Below are 23,953 nucleotides of genomic sequence, written 5' to 3'. Positions count from 1 at the left end.
AACAGCCTGGGTGATGGCATGGAGACTTGAAAGAGTCTGCCAAGCTAGGCAGGAGCGGAGTGAGGCTGGGCAGGGGCCTGGGGTTGGGAGGCTGGGGACAGAGGATGGGATTCTAGACCAACTGGACAGGTTCAGGACGGGCCAGAAAGCCACCAACTGGGGATGAGCTGGGAACTCAGGGGCCGTGAGAAGCATTAGAGTTTTAAGGGAGGATGGAGGTGGCCAGGATGGTGGTTTAGAAAACACTGTGGCCACTGGAGGGGACGATCGGAGGGACAATGAGTGTGAGGAGGGTGTCTATCCCAGATTCAGTGTCTGCTCCAGGCAGGGAGGGGAAGCTGACGCTGGCACCCAGCTGCCCCAAGCCACCTCCCTCCTTCCCTCCTCTCCTCCCTGCCCCCTGTCTCTGTCACTCACGGGGCGGGCCAGGCTGGGCAGCCATGGCTGTGACACTCTTCTGGACTCCTCTCCTCGTGGGCAAGTTGGGGCCTTGCTCAAGGGGGAGGCCTGCGATGAGGGGGTAGGATTTAGGGGTGGTAAGATGGAGGTATGGAGGGCCCACAGAACAGGGATCTGGGTTGGGTGAGGCAGGGGCCAGAAGGGCTTTGGGGTATTAATGCCATAGCCGGCTGGGGTTCCAGGGAATGGGGCTGGGAGCTGGGCTCTGGGATGAGGGGGCTGGGAGCTCTGAGGGCTGGAGGTGTCCTAAGGCGGGGGTGAGTTTGACAGCGCAAGCCCAGAGGGTCGCGGACCCTTTAATGAGCTGGCTGGGCGGCAGCTTCTGAGCCCAGAGGCTAAATTTGGCCATGGGAGGGAGGGTGGAGCTGGCGGCCAAGTCCTCTGCTCCTCTCCTGGGCTTAGGATTCCTTTTGCTCAGCTCCTACTGGCCTCTAGGGCAGGCCTTTTTCTTCCCTGTATTTCAGAGGAGGAAGGTGGGGTCTCCAGGCACAGAATGGCTACCCTTCCTCTTCTGTAGGCTCCTGGCCCCCTCTTCCTCTCCTCCGGGCTCTTGGGCATTTAGCATGGGATTATTTTCCCAGTGCCTTTCACATCCTCACACACACACCCCACACACACACCCTCACACACCCCCTCACACATCCTCACACACACCTTCACACACCCTCACACACTCCCCCCCCACATACCTTCACACACCCTCACACACACCCTCACACACACCCTCACACAGCCCCACACACCCTCACACACCCTCACACACACACCTTCACTCACACACCCTCACATACCCTCACACACACCCTCCTTCACACACACCCTCACACACACCTTCACTCACACACCCTCACATACCCTCACACACACACTCTCCTTCACACACACCCTCACTCACACACACCCTTACACACACCTTGACTCACACACACCCTCACACACCCTCACATACCCTCACACACCCTCACACATCCTCACACACACCCTCACACACACCCTCACTACACACACCCTCACACACCCTCACACATCCTCATACACACCCTCACACCCTCACACACCCACTCACACCCTCACACACACCTTCACACACCCTCACACACCCTCACACATCCCCCCAACATGCCCTCACATGCACAACCACACATCCTCACACACCCTCACACACCCTCACACACACCTTCACACACCCTCACACACCCTCACACATCCCCCCCAACATGCCCTCACATGCACAACCACACATCCTCACACACCCTCACACACCCTCACACACCTTCACACACACCCTCACACACCCTCACACACACCCTCTCACACACACCCTCACACATCCCCCCAACATGCACACCTTCACACACCTGTACTCACACACACCCTCTCACACACACCCTCACACACCCTCACACACCCGCACTCACGTACACCCTCACACACACCCTCATACACACCTTCACATACACCTGCACTCACGCACACCCTCACACACATTCTCACACACACCTTCACACACCTTCACACATCCATTCACGCACACCCTCACACACACCCGCACTCACGCACACCTTTACACACACACCCACACTCACGCGCACCCTCACACACCCTTGCACACACCTTCACACACCCGCACTCACACACCCTCGCACACCCTCACACACACCCTCGTGCACACCTTCACACACTGTCACACACACCCACTCACACACACCCTCACACGCCCTCACACACACACATCCACCCTCACACATACCCTCACACACCTTCAACACCCTCACATACCCTCACACACACCCTCACACGCCCTCACACACACAACCCTCACACGCCCTCACACATACACCCTCCCTCACACATACCCTCACACACCATCACACACCTTCACACACCCTCACACACACCCTCACACACACCCTCACATGCCCTCACACACACAACCCTCACACACCCTCACACACACCCTCACACCCACACACCTTCACACACCCTCACACACACAACCCTCCCTCACACACCCACACACACCCTGACACACACACCTTCACACACCATCACACAACCCACGCACACCCACATACCCTCACACATGCACCCTCACACACACACACTTACCCTCATACAACTCTCACTCTTACCCACACACCCTCACACACACCCACACTCACACAGACCCTCATACACACACCCCACACACACACCCTCACACACACCCCCCTCACACATACCCACCCTCTCACACACACACTTCCCAGTCAAACATCAGTCCCTGCCCACTGAACCATTAATAGGAGCCTAAAACAAGGAATGGAAAGGTTGTGGGAGAGGCTTTCCCGCGAATCCCACAACCCAGACATTTAAAATGTCTAACCCAGCAGGGCCTGCTCCCTCACCCCCACCCCAATCCCTTCCTGGGAGGCAGCAAAGGAAGCGCTTCTCTTGGTCTCTTAGGGGCTCCAAGGACTTGGTGGGGAAGGGATCTTATCCCCTGCCCAGGACTGAGGCTGGCCTGTGTGTTTGGGACTTGTGGGGTCCCCACAGTTCTCCTGGCAGGACTGGGGGACACCGAGGCCCAGCAGACCACGCTACACCCACTTGTGGGCCGTGTATTTGTGCACACTTTGGACCATCAGACGTTTCTGAGCCTTTCTGAGCACGTTGGTGAGCGGCCTGACAGGCACCCAGGCGGGCGGGCTGGGGTGGACCCCGGAGGGCTCCTGCTGTGACTCTAATCCCCTCTCTTCACTTCCACCAGCTGTCCCACCCGCTGTCCGCATCACCTACCACGCCCACCTCCAGGGACACCCAGACCTGCCCCGGTGGCTCCGCTACACCCAGCGCAGCCCGCACCACCCTGGCTTCCTCTACGGCTCTGCCACCCCAGAAGATCGTGGGCGCCAGGTCATTGAGGTGCCGTCAGGGACCCTGAGAAAATCATAAGGGTGGGCCAGCGTGGCCTCCTAGGAGCAGCCCTACCAATCGGATTGGGCGTTCCTTCACAGTCATTTACATATAATTTACATACCTCTAATTTGGTATCTGAGTCCTCTCCTGCCAGGCCCCCGCTGTGCCACGTTTCTCCCCTAATCCACCTCTCAGGTGTCTATCCCATCCCCCAGGTCACAGCCTACAATCGGGACAGCTTTGATACCACTCAGCAGAGGCTGGTGCTGGAGATTGGGGACTCGGAAGGTACCTCCAGCTGTGCCCCATCCCTTCCTCACCAATGCCAGTCTTGGGGGATCTCCCCTGGAAAGGGAGGGGGCTGTGGACGGGAGAGGCTTGGAGAGGAGTGGAGCAGGGCATCCTGGAAAGTGGGGACAAGGCCTTAGAGAATGGGTGCTGGGCTGGGGTTCCAGGCTCTGGAGTTCTGTTACCGGCTGCGTTGCAGAGACTACGGGGCCTTGGCTCATTGGGGTCTGTGATGGATGGGACATTGAGGGGCCTGAAGGGGTGTGCGGGGATGTGAGGAGGAGCTTCGGGGAGACTTCGCGGGGCAGAGCTGGGTCTGGGTGGAGCTTGAGGTGTCCACCTGGCCTTCCCAGGCCCCCTGCTGCCATACCAAGCTGAGTTCCTGGTGCGCAGCCATGATGTGGAGGAGGTGCTGCCTTCAACGCCTGCCAGCCGCTTCCTCTCAGCTTTGGGGGGACTCTGGGAGCCTGGAGAGCTTCAGCTGCTCAACATCACTTCTGCCTTGGACCGTGGGGGCCGTGTCCCCCTTCCCATTGAGGGCCGCAAAGAAGGGTAGGTGTGCAACCCTAGAAGACTTCCTGAAAGAGGAGGATGCTGCTTGTGGCGGGCATAGAACAAGGGTCTCCCTAATTTCCAGGTGGGGCTTTACCATGCTCATCTCCACCTCCCAGCATCACACCACTCTCCACTCCCCTCTGGCTATCCCCCCATCTCCTTGTCCTTCCAGAGCCCAGACCCTAGTTACCCTGAACTCTGTACTTCCCGGTGCCTCATGAGGACATACCAGATCCATCCATTAAAAGACATTCCTTAGTGGGGAGGGTAAGGCCCCCTAGAAGAATGGGTTGCTCTGGGTACTCTCACCATGACCTCAGATCTCTGAGAGGACTGTGACTCCTGCCAGACCCCAGCTGTGCCATGTTCCTCCCTTAATCCTCCCTCCTAGCCATCTCCCCCATCCCATCCCCAGGTCATAGCCTACAATCAGGACAGTTTCAACAACCCCTGGAGAGTGGTGCCTGGTGCCCCCTGCCCCCACTCTGCTGACAGTGACTTCTATCTGGTCCCAGGGTGTACATTAAGGTGGGTTCTGCCTCACCTTTCTCTACTTGCCTGAAGATGGTGGCATCCCCCGATAGCCACGCCCGTTGTGCTCAGGGCCAACCTCCACTTCTGTCTTGCTACGACACTTTGGCACCCCACTTCCGCATTGACTGGTGCAATGTGACCCTGGTGAGGACGGATCCTGGGTCCGGGGGTGGGTTGGGGCATGGCCCCCCATCACCATCCCCCTTCCGTCCCATGCTGCTTTCTACCTCCGTCTCTCTGATTGTTCCAGTCCCCATTTCTTTCTCGGATGCTCTCAGTATTGCCCACAGGCTTAGTCTGATGATACACACACACACACACACACATACACACACACACACACACACACACACATACACACACACACACGGCCTGAAGTTCTACCTTACTGCCACAAGGGGGCGACAGAGTCTGCAATCCACACGTGGAGTCTCCAACGCCTCAGATCTGCCCAGGCCAACAGCTATGTCACAGTCCGGTTCCCAAACCCTTTCCCTACCAAGGGCCTCTGCGTGACAGCTCTGTCTGCTTTTCTCTAAGGTTCTACCTAGCAAACCCACTTACAACAAGGATCTGAGAACTCTTCACACTATAAACCAAAGATGCTCACAACAGCTTTTTGGATACTGAGCTGAGGTTTACAGGATCCCACCGCTGGTGTACTCTGTTCCTGTGAATTGACCAACAGAGCAGGGACTCATTCAGGGTCCACAGCCAGCGACTGGTAATGGACAACATTCTTGAGCCCTTGCTATGTGCTGGGCACTGTCCCATCAACATATTTTATGCTCACCACCACTCCAGGAGACAGGTGCTACTATTATCCTTCTGACTTCAGAGGAGACAAAACAGAGGCACGTAATCATCCTAGCTAAGCACTTGTCTGAGTCTTGATTCAAACCAGGAGGTCAGACCCTAGAGCTGTGCATTAACCAGTGCACTGTCCTGCCTCTGCTGGACTTTGTGTCTCCTGCTCCCTAGTCCTGGCCCCTGCCCTGTTTCTGGGGGCCTCTGTGTCCAGCCAGCCACTTCCTGCATCAGCCCTGAGCTCTCTGTGCAGGTGGATAAGTCAGTCCCGGAGCCTGCAGATGAGATGCCCACCCCAGGCGATGGGATCCTGGAGCATGACCCGTTCTTCTGCCCACCCACTGAGGCCCCAGACCGTGACTTCTTGGTGGATGCTCTGGTCACCCTCCTGGTGCCCCTGCTGGTGGCCCTGCTTCTCACTTTGCTGCTGGCCTATGTCATGTGCTGCCGGCGGGAGGGAAGGTGAGTGTGGGCATGAAGGGCAGGGGAGTACTTGCTGGAGCTCACACCCATGGGACTCCTAGTGGCACTTGTGCTGTGTGGGACCCAGACGCCCTGGGAATGGGGTTCTCAGGCACAAAAGGAGTGTGGGGCCCCTTTGTAGGCAACTTGGGGCTTGAGACCTGCCTGGCCTGGCACCAGGAGGGCATTGTGGATAATCGCACACAGACCTCCACACACACTGGAGCCCTGGGGCACCTTGGGGCGAAGCCCAGAGCTGGGCTAACACTCTCCTTCACTTTCCCACAGGCTGAAGAGAGACCTGGCTACCTCTGAGTGAGTAAGGGAAAGCTGGGGGTGGGGTGGGAGCCCCCCTAGACAGTTGTTGGACCCCCACCCCCAAACTATGCCATGAACAGCAGAGACAAAATAAATCATTCTGGGGTGATGCTCACCCCTTCCCTTGACCTCTGAGTCCTAGCCCCGGGCTGGCTGGATGCTAGGCCTGATCTTTCCTGACTCTGCCTTCTTATCTGCTGGTGTCCACAGAAGAGTTTCTAGTGAGCTGGGTGTGGTGGCTCATGCCTGTAATCCCAGCACTTTGGGAGGCTGAGGTGGGAGGATTGGTTGAGCCCAGGAGTTTGAGGCCAGCTTGGGCAACACAGTGAGACCCCATCTCAACAAATTTTTTTTTTTAATTAGCCAGGCATGGTGGAGCATGCCTGTGGTCCCAGCTACTTGGGAGGCTGAGATAGGAGAATCGCTTGAGCCTGGGAGGTTGAGGCTGCAGTGAGCCGTAATTGTGCCACTGCACTCCAGCCTGGGCAACAGAGTGAGACTCTTTTCCCCAAAAAAGAAGAGCTTGTTGTGGCACAGGGGAATGGGAGCTACTGCCACTCTGGGGGAAAGGGCTTGAGAAGCAACTTAAGAGACTCCCAGTATCAGTATGAGTCAGACACCTGTGGTCTAGGCCGGGCTCTGCCACATAATTACTCCATGACCCTTCTTTCTGGCTTCAGATGCTCCACCTGCAAGATCATGCGGTTGGACTAGCTGGGGTCTATCAGTGCTTCCAATTCTGCCAGCCTTTCCCAAATCCTTCCTCTCTTATTTTGGCCTGGTTTCTCCTACTCATGGCCTTACCCCTCCTCTGTGCCCCCAGCCCTTTTCCTCTCCCACTCCCCTGAACCCCAGATTCCAGGAGGCAGATGTGAAATGTTAGTTTCCTTTTATTCTCACTGCACTGAGCCAGTGGCGGGCTTGGCACCCCTGACTGCTTGCCCGGCCTGCCTTGTTAATTGCAGTGGCACTTGGCGACCCTTTGAACCCTCTTGACAAGTCACTTGTGCCCCTGTTTGGAGCCCAGTAGTGACCTGCGCTGTCCAAAGGGGCGCTGCCCAGAGCAGCACTGCCCAGAGAGGCACTGCCCAGAGCGCCTCCTCTGCTGCCGTTGTCTCTTGACCTTAAGCTTGGACTTGGAGGCCTGCTTCTTGCCCAGGCTGAAGGAGCCAGAGGCCCCCTGCTGGTTACCTGCTGAGCACGCCCTTGTCCACCAGCCCCTTGAGCACACGCTTGAAGTGATAGGCATTTCGGGCCATGTCATAGCCCGTGGTGGAAACAGCCTTCTTCAGGGTGGCCATGGACACATACTTGCAGGTCCCCTTGTCTGCCACAGCCCTCAGGATCACCTTGGATATGCTGGGCTCCTGGCAGGCTTTGGCACAGGTGCGTTGCCCAGTCGCTGTCTTGCTAGGGACACGCTGCCCTGCTGGCCTCCACTCAAGGCAGTATTTGAGGTTAAGGGCACTGACAGGGACAGTGGTGAAGTGCCTTTCGGCTTCTCTCCCTGGGGTAGGTGAAATGTCTTGGGTGCAAGGACCTCCAGGGCAGCTGGCAGTCTCCACTGGGCTGCTCTTTGCATGATGGCTGAGGTGCGTCCTGGTTCCTGGTCCTCTCCGAGGCTTCCTCTTGGGCTCCGGCCCTCGCCTTTCCCTGGGTGGCCAGAGAGAGGATCAGGGATGGTCACCCATGGCTGGCCTCCACAGACTTGTGCTCCTGGTACAGGGGGTGGTGAGGTTATCTCTGTGGTGACCTCAGAGCCTATCAGAATTCTGTGTGGGTCACAGTGGCCTCATTGTTTCCTCCAGGGAGGGGTGGACCAGAGATGCCAGATGGTGGAGGCATGTAACATGCCAGGTGTCCTGGGGAGGAGGGCTGCGCTTATGGGCTAAACAGTGGGCCTGCATGGTGCGTGCGCATATGCATGTGTGTGTGCACATGCCTGGGCTGATTTTATTTTATTTTATTATTTTTTTTTTGAGACAGAGTTTCACTCTCTTGCCCAGGCTAGAGTGCAGTGGCGCAATCTCAGCTCACTGCAAGCTCTGCCTCCCGGGTTCATGCCATTCTCCTGCCTCAGCCTCCCGAGTAGCTGGGACTACAGGCACCCGGCACCATGCCCGGCTAATTTTTTGTATTTTTTGTAGAGACGGGGTTTCACCGTCTTAGCCAGGATGGTCTCGTCTCGATCTCCTGACCTCGTGATCCACCCGCCTTGGTCTCCCTAAGTGTTGGGATTACAGGCATGAGCCACCACACCTGGCCTATTTTTAAAACAATTTTTAGAGAGGGTCTCACTCTGTCACCCAAGCTGGAGTGCAGTGGCATGATCGTAGCTCACTGCAACCTCAAACTCCCTGGGCTCAGTGATCCTCCCATCTCAGCTTCCTGAGTAGTTGGGACTAAAGCTACTGCACCTGGCATGGCCCTCAGTTGTAAACTCACCATTTTGACCCCACCATCTTGACCCACTGGGTTTTTGAGCCACTGGGTTGAGGAATACAAGCTTTGCAAGCATCAGGGCTATACCAACATTTATGAATTTTTTATGGGGAATATATTTTCCAGAGTGAACAGAGATGTAATTCCTTGATCTACGCTGAGTTGACTTAATTCCTCAAGCAACTTTCTATACAAAGCAGTTAAAAGGCTTTGCTTTTATTTTCTGTTTTCATTTTTGTAGAACTTTTCCCCATGGGGATCGGTGATTTTTCATGTACATTTCACTGGGAAGATTTTATTCCTCAATTTTTTTGGACTGTGCCAAATTTAATCACTAACATCTACTGCCACTGGGGATATTCTCTTGTGACCAGTATTTCCTCCACATCCAGCTTTCCCTGGGTCAACTCTGTAGCTCTGATGCTGTCAGAAAAATCTGCTGCCTCAGTCAATTTGAAATCAATAACCATTTTACCATGTGCAACATTAGCCTTGGCTGGTTTGGATTTTGTGTTGACGTATTTCTACAAAATCCAGTTTTTCACTTGTTCAATGTCTGCCACTTTTCAGATTATTCACAGGTTATGATTTTGCTGTCTGCTTTTCACCTAGATCAGATTTCAGTGGTCCCAGAGTCCTCCAGGCCCCACGACCCTCTCCTGGGGATTTCTGTGCCAGAGGCAGTGCTTTCGGAACTGTGTGTTGGTGGTGGAGTGGGAGTGGGTGAGACCCGGGCCACGTGTGTGTGTGCCTGTGCGTGTGCCTGAGTGTGTAGGAATGCCTGCCGTTTGTCTGCCTGCCCAAGTGCCGATGTGGAAGGAACGTGGGGAAGCCACTGCGGGGTCTGGCTTCTGCTCTTGCTCTAGAAAAACATCTCCAGCACATATTTCCACCTGCGTGTTGCCAGAGTAATGAGGCCCAGATGTGAGGCTGGGAGTAAGGAGGGGGCCCACTGACTGAGGCCTTCCTCTGCCAGGGCCTCACCTGCCCAGCTGTCTCCATCTCAGCATCCACACACTGGTTGCTGTCTTTCCCCTCAGCCTCCCCTTGCCTGGGAATAGAAAATTGTGTTTCGGATAACTCAGCTCACCAAATTCCAGACTCAAGAGCTCATCTTGCCCCTCCCCTGGCCTTAGATGGTGACTCCACCTCTTCCTGCTGGCCAGGCAGGACTTGGTCCCACTCCCCGCAGGAGAAGCGTGGCCCATTCAATGTGAAGCTAGGTCTTTTCTGTGGTCTAAACTGTCAGGCTCTCACTGGAGTCTGTGTCCACTAATTGGGACCTGAACATGGGTAGTGATCACTTCTCCTCTCTCATCTCATCAGTAACCAAGTGGCAAGTGGGGTCGCTTCATCCCTACCTGGGACCCCAGCTCCTCTAAGAAAACCAATTCTTGGCTGGGTGTGGTGGCTCATGCCTGTAATCCCAGCACTGTGGGAGGCAGAGGCAGGAGGGTCTCTTGAGGCCAGGAGTTCAAAACCAGCCTGGACAACATAGTAAGACACCTGTCTCTACAAAAAAAAATTTTCTTTTCTTTTTTTTTTTTGAGACGGAGTCTCGCTCTGTCGCCCAGGCTGGAGTGCAGTGGCGCGATCTCGGCCCACTGCAAGCTCCGCCTCCTGGGTTCACGCCATTCTCCTGCCTCAGCCTCCCAAGTAGCTGGGACTACAGGTGCCCACCACCACACCCGGCTAATTTTTTTGTATTTTAGTAGAGACAGGGTTTCACCGTGTTAGCCAGGATGGTCTTGATCTCCTGACCTCGTGATCCACCCGTCTCGGCCTCCCAAAGTGCTGGGATTACAGGCGTGAGCCATTGCACCAGGCCAAAAAAAATTTTAAAAATGAGCTGAGCATGGTGGTTTGCACTTATAGTCCCAGTTACTCGGGAGGCTGAGGCAGGAGGATCGCTTGAGCCCAGGAGGTGGAGGCTGCAGTGAGCTATGACTGTGCCACTGCACTGAAGTTGGCAACAAAGTGAGACCCCATCTCTTAAAAATAAATAAATAAATAATATAAATAAACAATACAAAGCTCAGCAAATACTGGCTTCTGGAAGAATATGGCCCCTGTGGATGTCTGTTCATGTCTCTGTATCTTGTGAGCGCTTACCACGTGGTGAGCACTGTTCTAAACACTAAGCTGCATTTTCTTTTTTTCTTTTTTTCTTTTTTTCTTTTTTTTTTTTTGAGACGGAGTCTCGCTCTGTCGCCCAGGCTGGAGTGCAGTGGCCGGATCTCAGCTCACTACAAGCTCCGCCTCCCGGGTCCACGCCATTCTCCTGCCTCAGCCTCCCGAGTAGCTGGGACTACAGGCGCCGCCATCTCGCCCGGCTAATTTTTTGTATTTTTTTTTAAGTGGAGACGGGGTTTCACTGTGTTAGCCAGGATGGTCTCGACCTCCTGACCTTGTGATCCGCCCGCCTTGGCCTCCCAAAGTGCTGGGATTACAGGCTTGAGCCACTGCGCCCGGCCGCATTTTCTCTTTTAATCTTCACAGCAGTCCTAGGAGGTAGGTTTTTTTTTTTTTTAATAGAGATGTAGTTTCACCATGTTGGTCAGGCTGGCCTTGAACTCTTGGCCTCAAGTGATCCATCTGCTTCAGCTTCCCAAAGTGCTGGGATTACAGGCATGAGCCACTGCGCCCAGCCTGGTGGTAGGTGCTATTATCTCCATTTGGCAGTTGAGCTAACTAAGGCATGGAGTGGTTAAGCAGCTTGCCCAAGACACACAGCCTTGAACCCAGGCTGTCTACACCCACAGCCCATGTCTCGACCACTGGACACTGAGTAGGCACCATAGAGCTTTCTCTTTCCTTTTTTTCCTTGAGATGGAGTCTGTCTCACCCAGGCTGGAGTGCAGTGGCGTGATCTCGGCTCACTGCAACCTCCGCCTCCCAGGTTCAAGTGATTCTCCTGTCTCAGCCTCCTGAGTAGCTGGGATTACAGGTGCCCACCACCACGCCTGGCTAATTTTTTATTTTTATTTTTTGTAGCAACAGGGTTTCACGATGTTGGCCAGGCTGATCTCAAACTCCTGACCTCAAGTGATCCGCCTGCCTCAGCCTCCCAAAGTGCTGGGATTACAGGCGTGAGCCACCGCACCCAGCCCCATAGAGCTTTCTGTTTATTTTCTGCCCCTGCACCATGTGTTTGAGTCTCTCCCCACATAAGTGGTGGGGAGGACTGCAGGGTGGCTCAGAGGCAGTGCCAGGCTGCACTCCGGGGCAGCTGACTCCCAGAGCTGATGACTCCCCACTTGTGCCTCCAGCATCCAGATGGTCCACCACTGCACCATCCACGGGAACACAGAGGAGCTGCGTCAGATGGCGGCCAGCCGCGAGGTGCCCCGGCCACTCTCCACCCTGCCCATGTTCAATGTGCGCACGGGCGAGCGGCTGCCTCCCCGCGTGGACAGCGCCCAGGTGCCCCTCATTCTGGACCAGCACTGAGGGCTCGGCCAGGTGGGTCTGGTGGACAATATCAGCCTTATTTCTGGGAACAAGATGGCCTTTATCTCAAGGCTGGGGCAAATGGTGGGGTCTGGGAGAGTTCAGGGGAAGAGGCACATAGACTTGCCTGCCCCTCTGAGGCAGCTGCTGAGGGTGCCCACCAGTGCCAGGGCTGTGACCCCAATGCCAAGCACTTGGGGTTGGAGGGTCAGAGTGGGGAAGGCAGGAGAACCGGCATCTGGCCCTCTTAGCCTTCCACTCTCTCTTCCCATAGTGGTTCCAGGTCCAGCCCTGACTTCATCCTCCCTTCTGTGTCCACTCGGCAAGCAGCACATCCCACCTGCTGATTCCAGCTCCTGGCCCGCCTGGAACCCAGGCTCTAAACAAGCAGGGAGAGGGAGTGGGGCGGGGTGAGAGTGTGTGGAGTAAGGACATTCAGAATAAATACCTGCTGCTCTGCTCACCTATTGCTGCTGGCAGCCTCCCCAGTCCTCACTGGCTCTGTTTCCCTTTGTGCTTTCTGGGAGGCCCCACAGGCAGCCAGTGCCTGCCAGCCTGCCCTTTGGACTCTTGGCATTTTGCCATTTTCTCAAATTCTCCAGAAGAAAGAGGGAAGCACCTGCTATCTGCAGCCCTCCCACGAACCTGGTAGTGAGGGATGCCTGGATCATTATTCCCATTTCATAGACAAGAAAACAGAGACCAAGGGAGAGTCAGTGACTTACCCAAGGTTACAGAGCAAGCAAGTGGCAAAGCTTGGATTTGACCCTGGCATGTCTGCCTTCATCCTGCCTTCTACAGGGTTGAGGGGTTCTAGAAGCAGGAAATCCAGGCCCTTACCTGCAGATTCCGTTGGAACCTAAAGATTCCCTGGAGGGAGAGTCCCTCTGTCTGTTGTGTTTGGAGAGAAGCTAATCTAGATACGGAGAGTGGGGCCGGGCGCAGTAGCTCACACCTGTTATCCCAACACTTTGGGAGGCCAAAACAGGCAGATCACTTGAGGTCAGGAGTTCGAGACCAGTCTGGCCAACATGGTGAAACCCCATCTCTACTAAAAATACAAAATTAGCCAGGCATGGTGGCACGTACCTGTAATCCCAGCTACTTGGGAGGCTGAGGCAGGAGAATCACTTGAACCCAGGAGGTGGAGGTTGCAGATCACACCACTGCACTCCAGCCTGGGTAACAGAGCAAAACTCTGTCAAAAAAAAAAAAAAAAAAGATATCAAAAGGAGGTTGGAATGCGGGTCCCGAATGCCCTAGGCTCAAGGACTCCCCACCTTTCTGAGCTCCTCCAGAGATGGGCAGGGGTGCAGAGGACACAGCACAGCCTGGGACCCTTGTTGGGCTGAATGGCACTAGCACAGCTTGACCCCATATGAGCTCAGAAGAGCTCAGCTGGACGTGAGGAGGCCTGAACCTGTTTTTCCCAGGTGGCTACAACCAAATTGGACCAGTTCTCCCCTGATCACTGCCATCTGGCCACATCCAGGCTCATATACTCCCACGTGAAGACAGGCCTGAGAGGGGCCCGGCTAAAAGAGGGACAGCTGGCAAGGCCCTCCCACAGTGGCAACTCAGAACCCAGACAAGGGCTGACATCGCCACTCCAGCCTCCTTCTCCTTTTCCTCTGCTGGGAGCCCCTGGCTCCCACATCCACACAACTAGCCCCTCACTGCAGGTTCTGTCGTTGCCCAAAGGGCACCTCCTCAGAGAGGCCTTCCCTGTCCCCGCTGTGGTCCCACCGCCTGCCCTGCGAGGATTTCCTGCTCTCTGAGAGGATTTGTGCTGTCTGGGCTCACGTATTCCAAGTCCTATTCCGCACTAGAACATACGATTCTTTCAGCCTGCAGCAGGTGCAGTGCCTGCACACAGTGAGTGCTCAGGAAGGACGTTCTGAAGGAAGGCATGAAGGGACATCATGTGTATGGGTTTGCTCAGCATTCTTTCTTTCTTTTAGAGCCAGGGTCTCACTGCGTTGCCCGGGCTTGTCCTGAACTCCTGGCCTCAAGCGATCCTCTTGCCTCAGCCTCCTGAGAAGCTAGGATGACCTCCGTGAGCCACCATGCCTGTGCTCAACGTTCTTAAGGAGGTTGCTCCCCTTCTCAGGGCACAGGGGGTGAGCAAGGCCATGGCTAAAGGTTCCTCCATTATCTCCTGTGCCTCCCTGTACTCATTAGTTCGTCAATCAACTTGTCAAACATTGGTTTCGTGAGCATCTGCTGAGGCAGGCCGAGGTGCAGTGTACAGCTTAACGATTGCCTGTTGAATGACTAGCTGTTTAGGTGCCCACGCCATAACCAAATGGGTTCTTTGACTAGCGGGTGCCTCTGGCTTATCATTGGCTATTTCTTTCTTTCTCCTGAAGGAAACCAGGAGTTGCGCAGACTGGAGGCTCCAGCAGCCAGCCTGCTGTCTGGGGTGGCTCCTCCTTGATCCCTGCTCCCTTGAGGAGGAGGCTGCCCACCCCTCATCTCTGGGCTCGCCCCCTGCAGCCAGGCAGCTCTTGGGCCTCCAGTGCTCTTCCTGTGCTGGCCAGGGCTGGGAGAGTGCAAGGCCAGCTCCTCACTTCCTGGCTTTGCCTTGGGGTCTTGGCAGCGCCTTTCTCCCTGCTCAGCTCCAAAGAGCACACGGGAGCCTGGCTGCCGGCCTGAGAGGAAGTGGCCCAGACAAGTAGCTGGGAGGATGGCGTGCCTGCAGAGGACGCCAAGCCCTGCCTGGGCACACACGTCCAGAGGTCCCCGGCAGCATGCCGGGAAGGCACAGACACACTTAGTGCCTCCCCACTGGGCAACAGCCCCTCCCTGGCGTGCAAGATTCCAACCAGCAGTCACGCTCCACTCCCCACAGCCAAGGACGAAGAAGGGCAGCTGCCTCCACAGCCACCTCCATCGGGAGACTTGGCCGGCTGCACACTCTGCTCCACCCCTGTCTCCTCCAGTCCCATGATGGTATTGCCCCTGTGGCCCAGTGGACGGCCTCCACTTTCTTTCTAAAGACAGCACCCACACGTGGCCTGACGCTCAGACATTCCCTCACCACCTCTCTATCGGCCAGACCTGGCGACTGAAGGCACCACCTAGGGCCGGCCTCAGCCCCCTGCTGCACACCGCCTGGGAGCAGGACTGGAATCATGCTCCTGCCACACAATAGCTGGCTCAGCCAGCTGAGGGTTAGTTTACTCATAAGATGATCATCATAACCACCTTGGGGCTGTTGTGAGAATTTGTGGGAACCGGACACTCTGGCAACTCCCAAGGATGGAGACATTATTGCATACAAGCACACGCACAATCCCCCAAGGCCAGAAGTCCCTGGGGTCTCCCTGGCCCCTAAGATCCAGGCTAAATGAACTCCATTTCCACCTGTGCCTTATAAAAAGTTCAATCTCTCTCTGTGAATTGGGGGTGGAAGCCTAAATTCGTATGATCTTTGGCACAGATCTGCTGCCTAGAGCTGCGCCATCCAGTCCAGCAGCCTCAGGCCACGTGGCTACTGAGCACTTAAGCTGTGGCTAGTCCAAACTGAGATGTACCATCAGTGTAATTGTGAAATGATCAGATTTGGGGATATATTAGGTTAAATAAAATACATTGCTAAAATTAGTTTTATCTGTAGTTACTTATTTATTCTTTTGAGATGAGGTCTCACTGTGTTGCCCAGGCTGGAGTGCAGTGGCATGATCATAGCTTACTGTTACCTCAAACTCAAGTGGCCTCAGCCACCAAGTAGCTAGGATTACAGGCACTCACCACCATATCTGGCTAATATTTAAAATTTTTTTTTGTAGAGATAGGGTCTCACTATGTTGCCCAGGCTGATCTCAAACTCCTGGCCTCAAGGGATCCTCCTGCCTCAGCCTCCCAAGTAGCTAGGACATGCACTACAGCACCAGCCCTTTTATTTTTTATTTTTTTTGAGATGGAGTCTTGCTCCATCGCCCAAGCTGGAGTGCAGTGGCACTATCTCGGCTCACTGCAACCTCCACCTCCCTGATTCAAGCAATTCCCCTGCCTCAACCTCCCAAGTAGCTGGGATTACAGGTGCACACCGCCAGGCCCAGCTAATTTTTTCTTGTATGTTTAGTGGAGGTGGGGTTTCACCATGTTGGCCAGACTGGTCACGAATTCCTGACCTCAGGCAACACACCCACCTCGGCCTCCCAAAGTGCTGGGATTATAGGCGTGAGCCACCACCCTCTACTCTTTTATCTTTGTTTAAATGGCTGCTAGAAAATGAAAATTACATCTGTGCCTTGGGTTGTATCTTTATTGGGCTGCGCTGGTTACATGGCTCTTCCTGTATCTCTATCCCAGATTAACTTACACCCGGAACTCAGCCCTTTTCCCTGCTTTCTGCAGAACACCTGCTCTCCTAGGCCTCTGTTCACTCAGCAGCGAAGCCCTGGCGTGTGGGCAGAGTTTGCCCCACAGCAGTGAATTCATCCAGAATTTGAACATGTGTATGGCCGCCCTCTCTAAAATGTCTTAGTCCCCATCATGGTTCTCTGTACTTTCTCATTCAGTACCCCTTTCCCAGTTCCTCCCATTGTCTTTTGCAGAGAAAATCCCACTTTCTCCAGCACTAGCGTGTGCCAGACTCACCTCCCTCCTGGCCTTGCCTTGCACATTCTCTGCGAAGGGTTGAAATCTCTGCATGGGGAGGGACTGCCACCCTACTGGACAAGACCCCTCCTGCTTCCAGGATCTTGCCTCCCCGTCTGTGGACATGCCCTCAGCCTGACTTGATACCCTCTAGAGCACACACAGGGGAAGGGGACAGGGAGACACACCCTTCCCAGCACCAGGGCTCCCGCTGGCTGGGGAACACCAGGAGAGTGGTCTCCTCCCACACCCACTAATTTTCCCATACTCCTCTTTGCTCCCCGCCCCACTCATCCATATCACACAGACCCTCCTATGCCCTCTGTCACGCTCATGTACAATATGTCCCAAATGCCATCGTCCATGTGTTCTCACAGTTCACACAGGGTTGCTTTCACTGCCTCACATGTGGGGAAGCTGCCCTCATCACGCACAGATGCCCGCCCACCCCAACCCACACACATGCATGTGTATAAGGCCCCTGTGAACACAGATGCATTTATTTGTGCACAGGTAGGTGGGCACAGAGAGTGAGACACATTCTCATCACCAAGCACCCCAGGAGACAGGGAACCCTTGGTGGCACTCACCTCACTCCCTCAGACGCCTCCTTGTGTGGACGCTGGGCTTGACGGCAGCCTCACATTCTCTCCCATGCCGCCCACGCTTACGCCTGCTCCACACACAGTTTCCTCGCCCCAGCCAGCAAGCTCTCTCGCAACCCCTCCCCTCCTCCACCCACCCAGCTCCGTCACTGGAGAAAGTCTGGAAATCTGAGAGTTAAGGTGCTGGGGGGGAAAAAAAAAGGAGGGAAAATCCACTGTATTCTGGTGATAGAAAATCCTGCCAGGAGATGGGCTCAAGTCCCAAAAGGGACCCAGGATTCTGAGATTACAGCAGAAATTAAACATCCAAATGAAGCCTCCTTCCTTTCTAGTATTTACCATCTGGGTTTGACTGAAAATCAACCACAGGAGCCTGGTCCTTCTCAGAGAAGACAAAGGTGAGTCTGACAGAGCAGCAGGCTCTGTGACACCCTGCAGGGGATAGTGAGGGTCTCGGGGAGCGGGTCTGGGTGGCTGTATTTAGGGCAGCTGTGATGTCAGAGGAAAGGAGGGTTTGAGTTGGGAATATGGCACAATGGCCCCTTTGTCCCCTTCCCCTCCTGTCCTGTACACACTGAAACCACACACCAGCCCCACATCATGTGATACAGGCTCAGAGCTGCCCGTGGGGCACTGCCACAAAAGGCTGCCCCGTTGCAGCCCTGACCCACAGTGTGTGTGTCCACATACATGCCCACGCATGTACACACACACTCACATACCCACATGTAGATTTGTATAGAGGTGACAAGAGGCATATTCACTCCTTTGCCTACAGCTCTGCTGCCCCATACGGTAACCCTTATCCCACATATAGTTAGTAAAATTAATTGCAATTCAGTAAAAGTGGAAACTGCATTCCTCAGTCACACTAACTGCATCTCACATGCTCAATAGCTGCATGTGGTTGGCGGCTACCGTACAGGGCAGTGCAGCACTAGGACATNGATATATTAGGTTAAATAAAATACATTGCTAAAATTAGTTTTATCTGTAGTTACTTATTTATTCTTTTGAGATGAGGTCTCACTGTGTTGCCCAGGCTGGAGTGCAGTGGCATGATCATAGCTTACTGTTACCTCAAACTCAAGTGGCCTCAGCCACCAAGTAGCTAGGATTACAGGCACTCACCACCATATCTGGCTAATATTTAAAATTTTTTTTTGTAGAGATAGGGTCTCACTATGTTGCCCAGGCTGATCTCAAACTCCTGGCCTCAAGGGATCCTCCTGCCTCAGCCTCCCAAGTAGCTAGGACATGCACTACAGCACCAGCCCTTTTATTTTTTATTTTTTTTGAGATGGAGTCTTGCTCCATCGCCCAAGCTGGAGTGCAGTGGCACTATCTCGGCTCACTGCAACCTCCACCTCCCTGATTCAAGCAATTCCCCTGCCTCAACCTCCCAAGTAGCTGGGATTACAGGTGCACACCGCCAGGCCCAGCTAATTTTTTCTTGTATGTTTAGTGGAGGTGGGGTTTCACCATGTTGGCCAGACTGGTCACGAATTCCTGACCTCAGGCAACACACCCACCTCGGCCTCCCAAAGTGCTGGGATTATAGGCGTGAGCCACCACCCTCTACTCTTTTTATCTTTGTTTAAATGGCTGCTAGAAAATGAAAAATTACATCTGTGCCTTGGGTTGTATCTTTATTGGGCTGCGCTGGTTACATGGCTCTTCCTGTATCTCTATCCCAGATTAACTTACACCCGGAACTCAGCCCTTTTCCCTGCTTTCTGCAGAACACCTGCTCTCCTAGGCCTCTGTTCACTCAGCAGCGAAGCCCTGGCGTGTGGGCAGAGTTTGCCCCACAGCAGTGAATTCATCCAGAATTTGAACATGTGTATGGCCGCCCTCTCTAAAATGTCTTAGTCCCCATCATGGTTCTCTGTACTTTCTCATTCAGTACCCCTTTCCCAGTTCCTCCCATTGTCTTTTGCAGAGAAAATCCCACTTTCTCCAGCACTAGCGTGTGCCAGACTCACCTCCCTCCTGGCCTTGCCTTGCACATTCTCTGCGAAGGGTTGAAATCTCTGCATGGGGAGGGACTGCCACCCTACTGGACAAGACCCCTCCTGCTTCCAGGATCTTGCCTCCCCGTCTGTGGACATGCCCTCAGCCTGACTTGATACCCTCTAGAGCACACACAGGGGAAGGGGACAGGGAGACACACCCTTCCCAGCACCAGGGCTCCCGCTGGCTGGGGAACACCAGGAGAGTGGTCTCCTCCCACACCCACTAATTTTTCCCATACTCCTCTTTGCTCCCCCGCCCCACTCATCCATATCACACAGACCCTCCTATGCCCTCTGTCACGCTCATGTACAATATGTCCCAAATGCCATCGTCCATGTGTTCTCACAGTTCACACAGGGTTGCTTTCACTGCCTCACATGTGGGGAAGCTGCCCTCATCACGCACAGATGCCCGCCCACCCCAACCCACACACATGCATGTGTATAAGGCCCCTGTGAACACAGATGCATTTATTTGTGCACAGGTAGGTGGGCACAGAGAGTGAGACACATTCTCATCACCAAGCACCCCCAGGAGACAGGGAACCCTTGGTGGCACTCACCTCACTCCCTCAGACGCCTCCTTGTGTGGACGCTGGGCTTGACGGCAGCCTCACATTCTCTCCCATGCCGCCCACGCTTACGCCTGCTCCACACACAGTTTCCTCGCCCCAGCCAGCAAGCTCTCTCGCAACCCCTCCCCTCCTCCACCCACCCAGCTCCGTCACTGGAGAAAGTCTGGAAATCTGAGAGTTAAGGTGCTGGGGGGGAAAAAAAAAGGAGGGAAAATCCACTGTATTCTGGTGATAGAAAATCCTGCCAGGAGATGGGCTCAAGTCCCAAAAGGGACCCAGGATTCTGAGATTACAGCAGAAATTAAACATCCAAATGAAGCCTCCTTCCTTTCTAGTATTTACCATCTGGGTTTGACTGAAAAATCAACCACAGGAGCCTGGTCCTTCTCAGAGAAGACAAAGGTGAGTCTGACAGAGCAGCAGGCTCTGTGACACCCTGCAGGGGATAGTGAGGGTCTCGGGGAGCGGGTCTGGGTGGCTGTATTTAGGGCAGCTGTGATGTCAGAGGAAAGGAGGGTTTGAGTTGGGAATATGGCACAATGGCCCCTTTGTCCCCTTCCCCTCCTGTCCTGTACACACTGAAACCACACACCAGCCCCACATCATGTGATACAGGCTCAGAGCTGCCCGTGGGGCACTGCCACAAAAGGCTGCCCCCGTTGCAGCCCTGACCCACAGTGTGTGTGTCCACATACATGCCCACGCATGTACACACACACTCACATACCCACATGTAGATTTGTATAGAGGTGACAAGAGGCATATTCACTCCTTTGCCTACAGCTCTGCTGCCCCATACGGTAACCCTTATCCCACATATAGTTAGTAAAATTAATTGCAATTCAGTAAAAGTGGAAACTGCATTCCTCAGTCACACTAACTGCATCTCACATGCTCAATAGCTGCATGTGGTTGGCGGCTACCGTACAGGGCAGTGCAGCACTAGGACATGTCTGTTGCTGCAGAAAGCCCTGCCCTGTGCCCTCTGTTGGTGCCCGCTCCCCCACGGGCCTGACTTTCACTTGCTCTTCCTCTCACACTTGCTCACTCCTGTGCACAAAGCACACACAGCGCCATGCTCTCACCTAATGGGTGGCCTCTCTAGCTCAGTTTCTCTCTCTTTAGTCTCTCCAGTACCTAAGCGCAGACTCTGCCTAGCCCTGCATCGCAACACCTGGCCTCTAGTCTGGAGAGAATAACAGGATGGAAGCATGACCACATCCACAATCCTAGGGTGAAGGACCGAGGGGAGCTACGTGGATCTGGAGAGCTTTGGAAACTCAGAGGGGCTGAGCTCAGGCTGGGTTGGGCAGGGAAATGGGATGAGAATGAGACATTTGAGCATGGCCCAGACAGTAGGGCATTGAGCATGCAGAGAGAAAGGACATCTAGGAAGGCCTGGAAGTGGGGAAATGCAGTGCATTTGTGGAAACTGTGGCCACCCTTTTTGGTTGGTGTGACACATGTGGGCAGGGGAGGGGACAGTGAGCCTGGGCAGGTGGGTAGTGACCAGGTAGAGCCTTGGATGCCAGGCTCAGGATGTCCCTGGTCCCCCATGAGGGCAGATGGTGATGTGGCCTGGATAGCCAGGGTCCTTAAGTCCTAGAGGTCCAGGTAGACAGGGTTTCTGCCAGCATGGCAGGCATCACCAAACAATCAACACATTGATCAAGAGATGGAGCCCAGCACTGTGGCTCATGTCCATAATTCCAGCACTTTGGGAGGCTGAGGCAGGCAGATCACTTGAGGCCAGGAGTTCGAGACCAGCCTGGCTAACATGGTAAAACCCTGACTCTACTAAAAACATAAAAATTAGCTGGGCGTGGTAGTGCATGGCTGTCATCCCAGTTACTTGGGAGGCTGAGGCACGAGAATCGCTTGAACCTGGGAGGTGGAGGCTGCAGTGAACTGAGACTGCGCCACCGCACTCCAGCCTGGGTGACAGAGTGAGACTCTGTCTCAAAAAAAAAAAAAAGAGAAAAAGAGAGATGGATGGGCATCATACAACTTTGGGTAATTTGCATGTGAATAAGCCTTCATTTATATGCCATCATTCTTATCCTCTCTATACCTATTCCCTTTCTACACTGTCCTAAGTGTGGTAGAAGTGCTAATGATGAATCATTAAAGGCCATAATGAATGGTCATGAATACTTAATGACACCATGATATTAGTATTGCTGATGAATGATATCTACAGACTTGACCATCTCTCTGGAGACCTTAGGGAGGAGCGTGGGCTTTTTGTTCCTTTTGGGTTTAGACCTGAGACGGGGTGAGAGAGGTGACCAGCTGTCATCTCGCTGTCTCCCTGGCTCCAGGTGCCTGGTTCTCTCCGGACTTCTGACGCCCTGGATTCTCTGTCACCCGCTGACCACACTTGCAGTCTCTGCTACCTGAGATGGGGGAGCTGAACAGTCAGTCACCTTCCTTCCGGGCCTCCTCGGCTTCTCAGGCAGGTGGGAAGGAGCAGGCAGAAAGTGAAGGAAAAGAGAAGGGAGGGAGAAGAGGGAGGAAGAGGAAGCAAGAATTTAAGAAAAAAAAGAAAAATCTTCAAAAAAGTAGGCAGGAGGCAGGGGCACAATGGCTTCCCAGGCCACCCCAGCGCAGGGCTGTTGTGTTCTGGGGATTCAGGAGGTCGAGGCACCCAGTCCGTGGTGAGCAGGGCCAGGCCTCCTTCCTTCCCGAGAGCACTGTGCGAGCGCCTTCCCCACAGCTCTCACAGGCATCTGTCTCCCTCACTCCCCCAGGGCCAGGACAGCGAGCAGGGATTCCGCCTTCCTCCTGGTCCCTCCCAGACCCTCGCCAGGCTCAGCAGACCCCTCTCCCGTTGCGTTGTTCCTTCGGCAGGAGCTCAGCATGGGTGAGAAGGGAGCAGAGGCCAGACAACCCTTCATGTCAGTCCAGGGAGAGGCCCCCCAGGTCCTCCTCACGGGTTCCACTCCCCTCACCCTCCCAGTATCCCTGAGCATCCCACCGCCACCAACTGCAGGGCGTCCAGGGCGGTGGAGAGTGAACGGGCTTGAAGGGGAGTGAGCATAAGGTTTGGACATCCCCAGGTGTGAAGGGGGTGTGTGTGTGTTGTGCACATGGATTGCCTGTATGGTATTGCAGAGGAGAAGAGAATTTGGAAATGGTGCAAGGGAATTGCAAGAGATAGAAAATAAAAGAGGAAATAGAAAGGTTTGAGGTATAAGAAGGGTGAGAGAAAGGGGAGCAGGGCTATGGAGGGATCTAGAAGAGAAGAGTGGGGAGGGAAAGGGCAGGAATGGAAGGCAAGCCCACCACCCCAAAGTCCCTTCCCCGTATCTCCCCCTCCCCCAACTCCAAAGAAGGAAATTAGGAGGCCACTGCGGATTATGTTTGGGTCATTTCCACATGCTTTATTCCAGCAATCAAAATAATTAAAAACATCTCAAATTATTATACACATACAAAATAGGTACAGAGTCTTTTGCTTCCTCCCACCCCTAGGGGGAAAAACTGCTTTGTGCTTTGGGAAGTTGTCTCTGAAACCCGGGGAGAGAGGACGCAGGACAGACTAGGAGAGAGCCAGGAGGATGGGCTGCAGCTGTGGAGGAGGGTTTCAGAGGAGAGAGGTCAGGGAGCAGAGGCCTGAGAAGCCAGAAGCGGGTAGAGAGAGGGTGGAAAGTGAGCAACGGGCTGGGCTGGAGCCGCACACGCTCTCCTCCCATGTTAAATAGCACCTTTAGAAAAATTCACAAGTCCCCATCCACAAAAAAAAAAAAAAAAAAAAAAAAAAAAAAAAGAAAATATCAAGGAATAAAATAGATTTGAACAAAAGGAACATTTGCAGGCCTGGGGGGGGCATCTCAATTTCTATAGCACCAGTGATTCCCTCCCCACCCCATCACATCGATGTAGCACCTTTGGTATAAAATGGGGAGCCGCTTCCCCCCTGCCCCCATCCCCGCCCCCA

The 23,953-nt window shown here is 54.3% G+C and overlaps 1 protein-coding gene, 1 long non-coding RNA gene and 1 pseudogene across 6 annotated transcripts; 2 read left to right on the top strand and 1 right to left on the bottom strand.

Annotated features, from left to right (window-relative positions):
- The first annotated feature begins 370 nt into the window (after positions 1–370).
- Positions 371–15,798, top strand: SGCA (sarcoglycan alpha). 5 transcript variants are annotated; one of them, XM_017853895.1, is made up of 10 exons: positions 371–477; positions 2,995–3,114; positions 3,209–3,363; positions 3,573–3,645; positions 3,999–4,197; positions 4,716–4,878; positions 5,795–6,003; positions 6,292–6,318; positions 12,033–12,225; positions 15,065–15,798. In XM_017853895.1, the coding sequence occupies exons 1-9, from the start codon at positions 441–443 to the stop codon at positions 12,211–12,213; spliced, it is 1,164 nt and encodes a 387-aa protein (XP_017709384.1). In that variant the 5' UTR covers positions 371–440; the 3' UTR covers positions 12,214–12,225; positions 15,065–15,798. The 5 variants fall into 5 exon arrangements, with proteins under 5 accessions (XP_017709384.1, XP_017709383.1, XP_017709385.1 ...); XM_017853894.1 differs by having other exon boundaries at positions 14,583–15,798; XM_017853896.1 differs by lacking the exon at positions 15,065–15,798 and adding an exon at positions 14,175–14,195.
- On the bottom strand, positions 6,790–8,274 carry LOC108516440 (spermatid-specific linker histone H1-like protein; annotated as a pseudogene).
- Positions 15,799–20,006: 4,208 nt separating the features above from the next.
- LOC108516438 (uncharacterized) lies at positions 20,007–23,787 on the top strand. The gene is made up of 2 exons (XR_001881826.1): positions 20,007–20,415; positions 22,335–23,787. It is a non-coding gene; the product is annotated as an uncharacterized LOC108516438 (long non-coding RNA).
- Positions 23,788–23,953: the final 166 nt, after the last annotated feature.

This window comes from Rhinopithecus bieti, unplaced genomic scaffold (genome assembly GCF_001698545.2).
Source record: "Rhinopithecus bieti isolate Rb0 unplaced genomic scaffold, ASM169854v2 scaffold_35856, whole genome shotgun sequence".
Lineage (NCBI taxonomy): Eukaryota > Metazoa > Chordata > Mammalia > Primates > Cercopithecidae > Rhinopithecus > Rhinopithecus bieti.
Note: the sequence above shows the minus strand (reverse complement) of the source record. Positions and strands in the feature narration are given on the sequence as shown.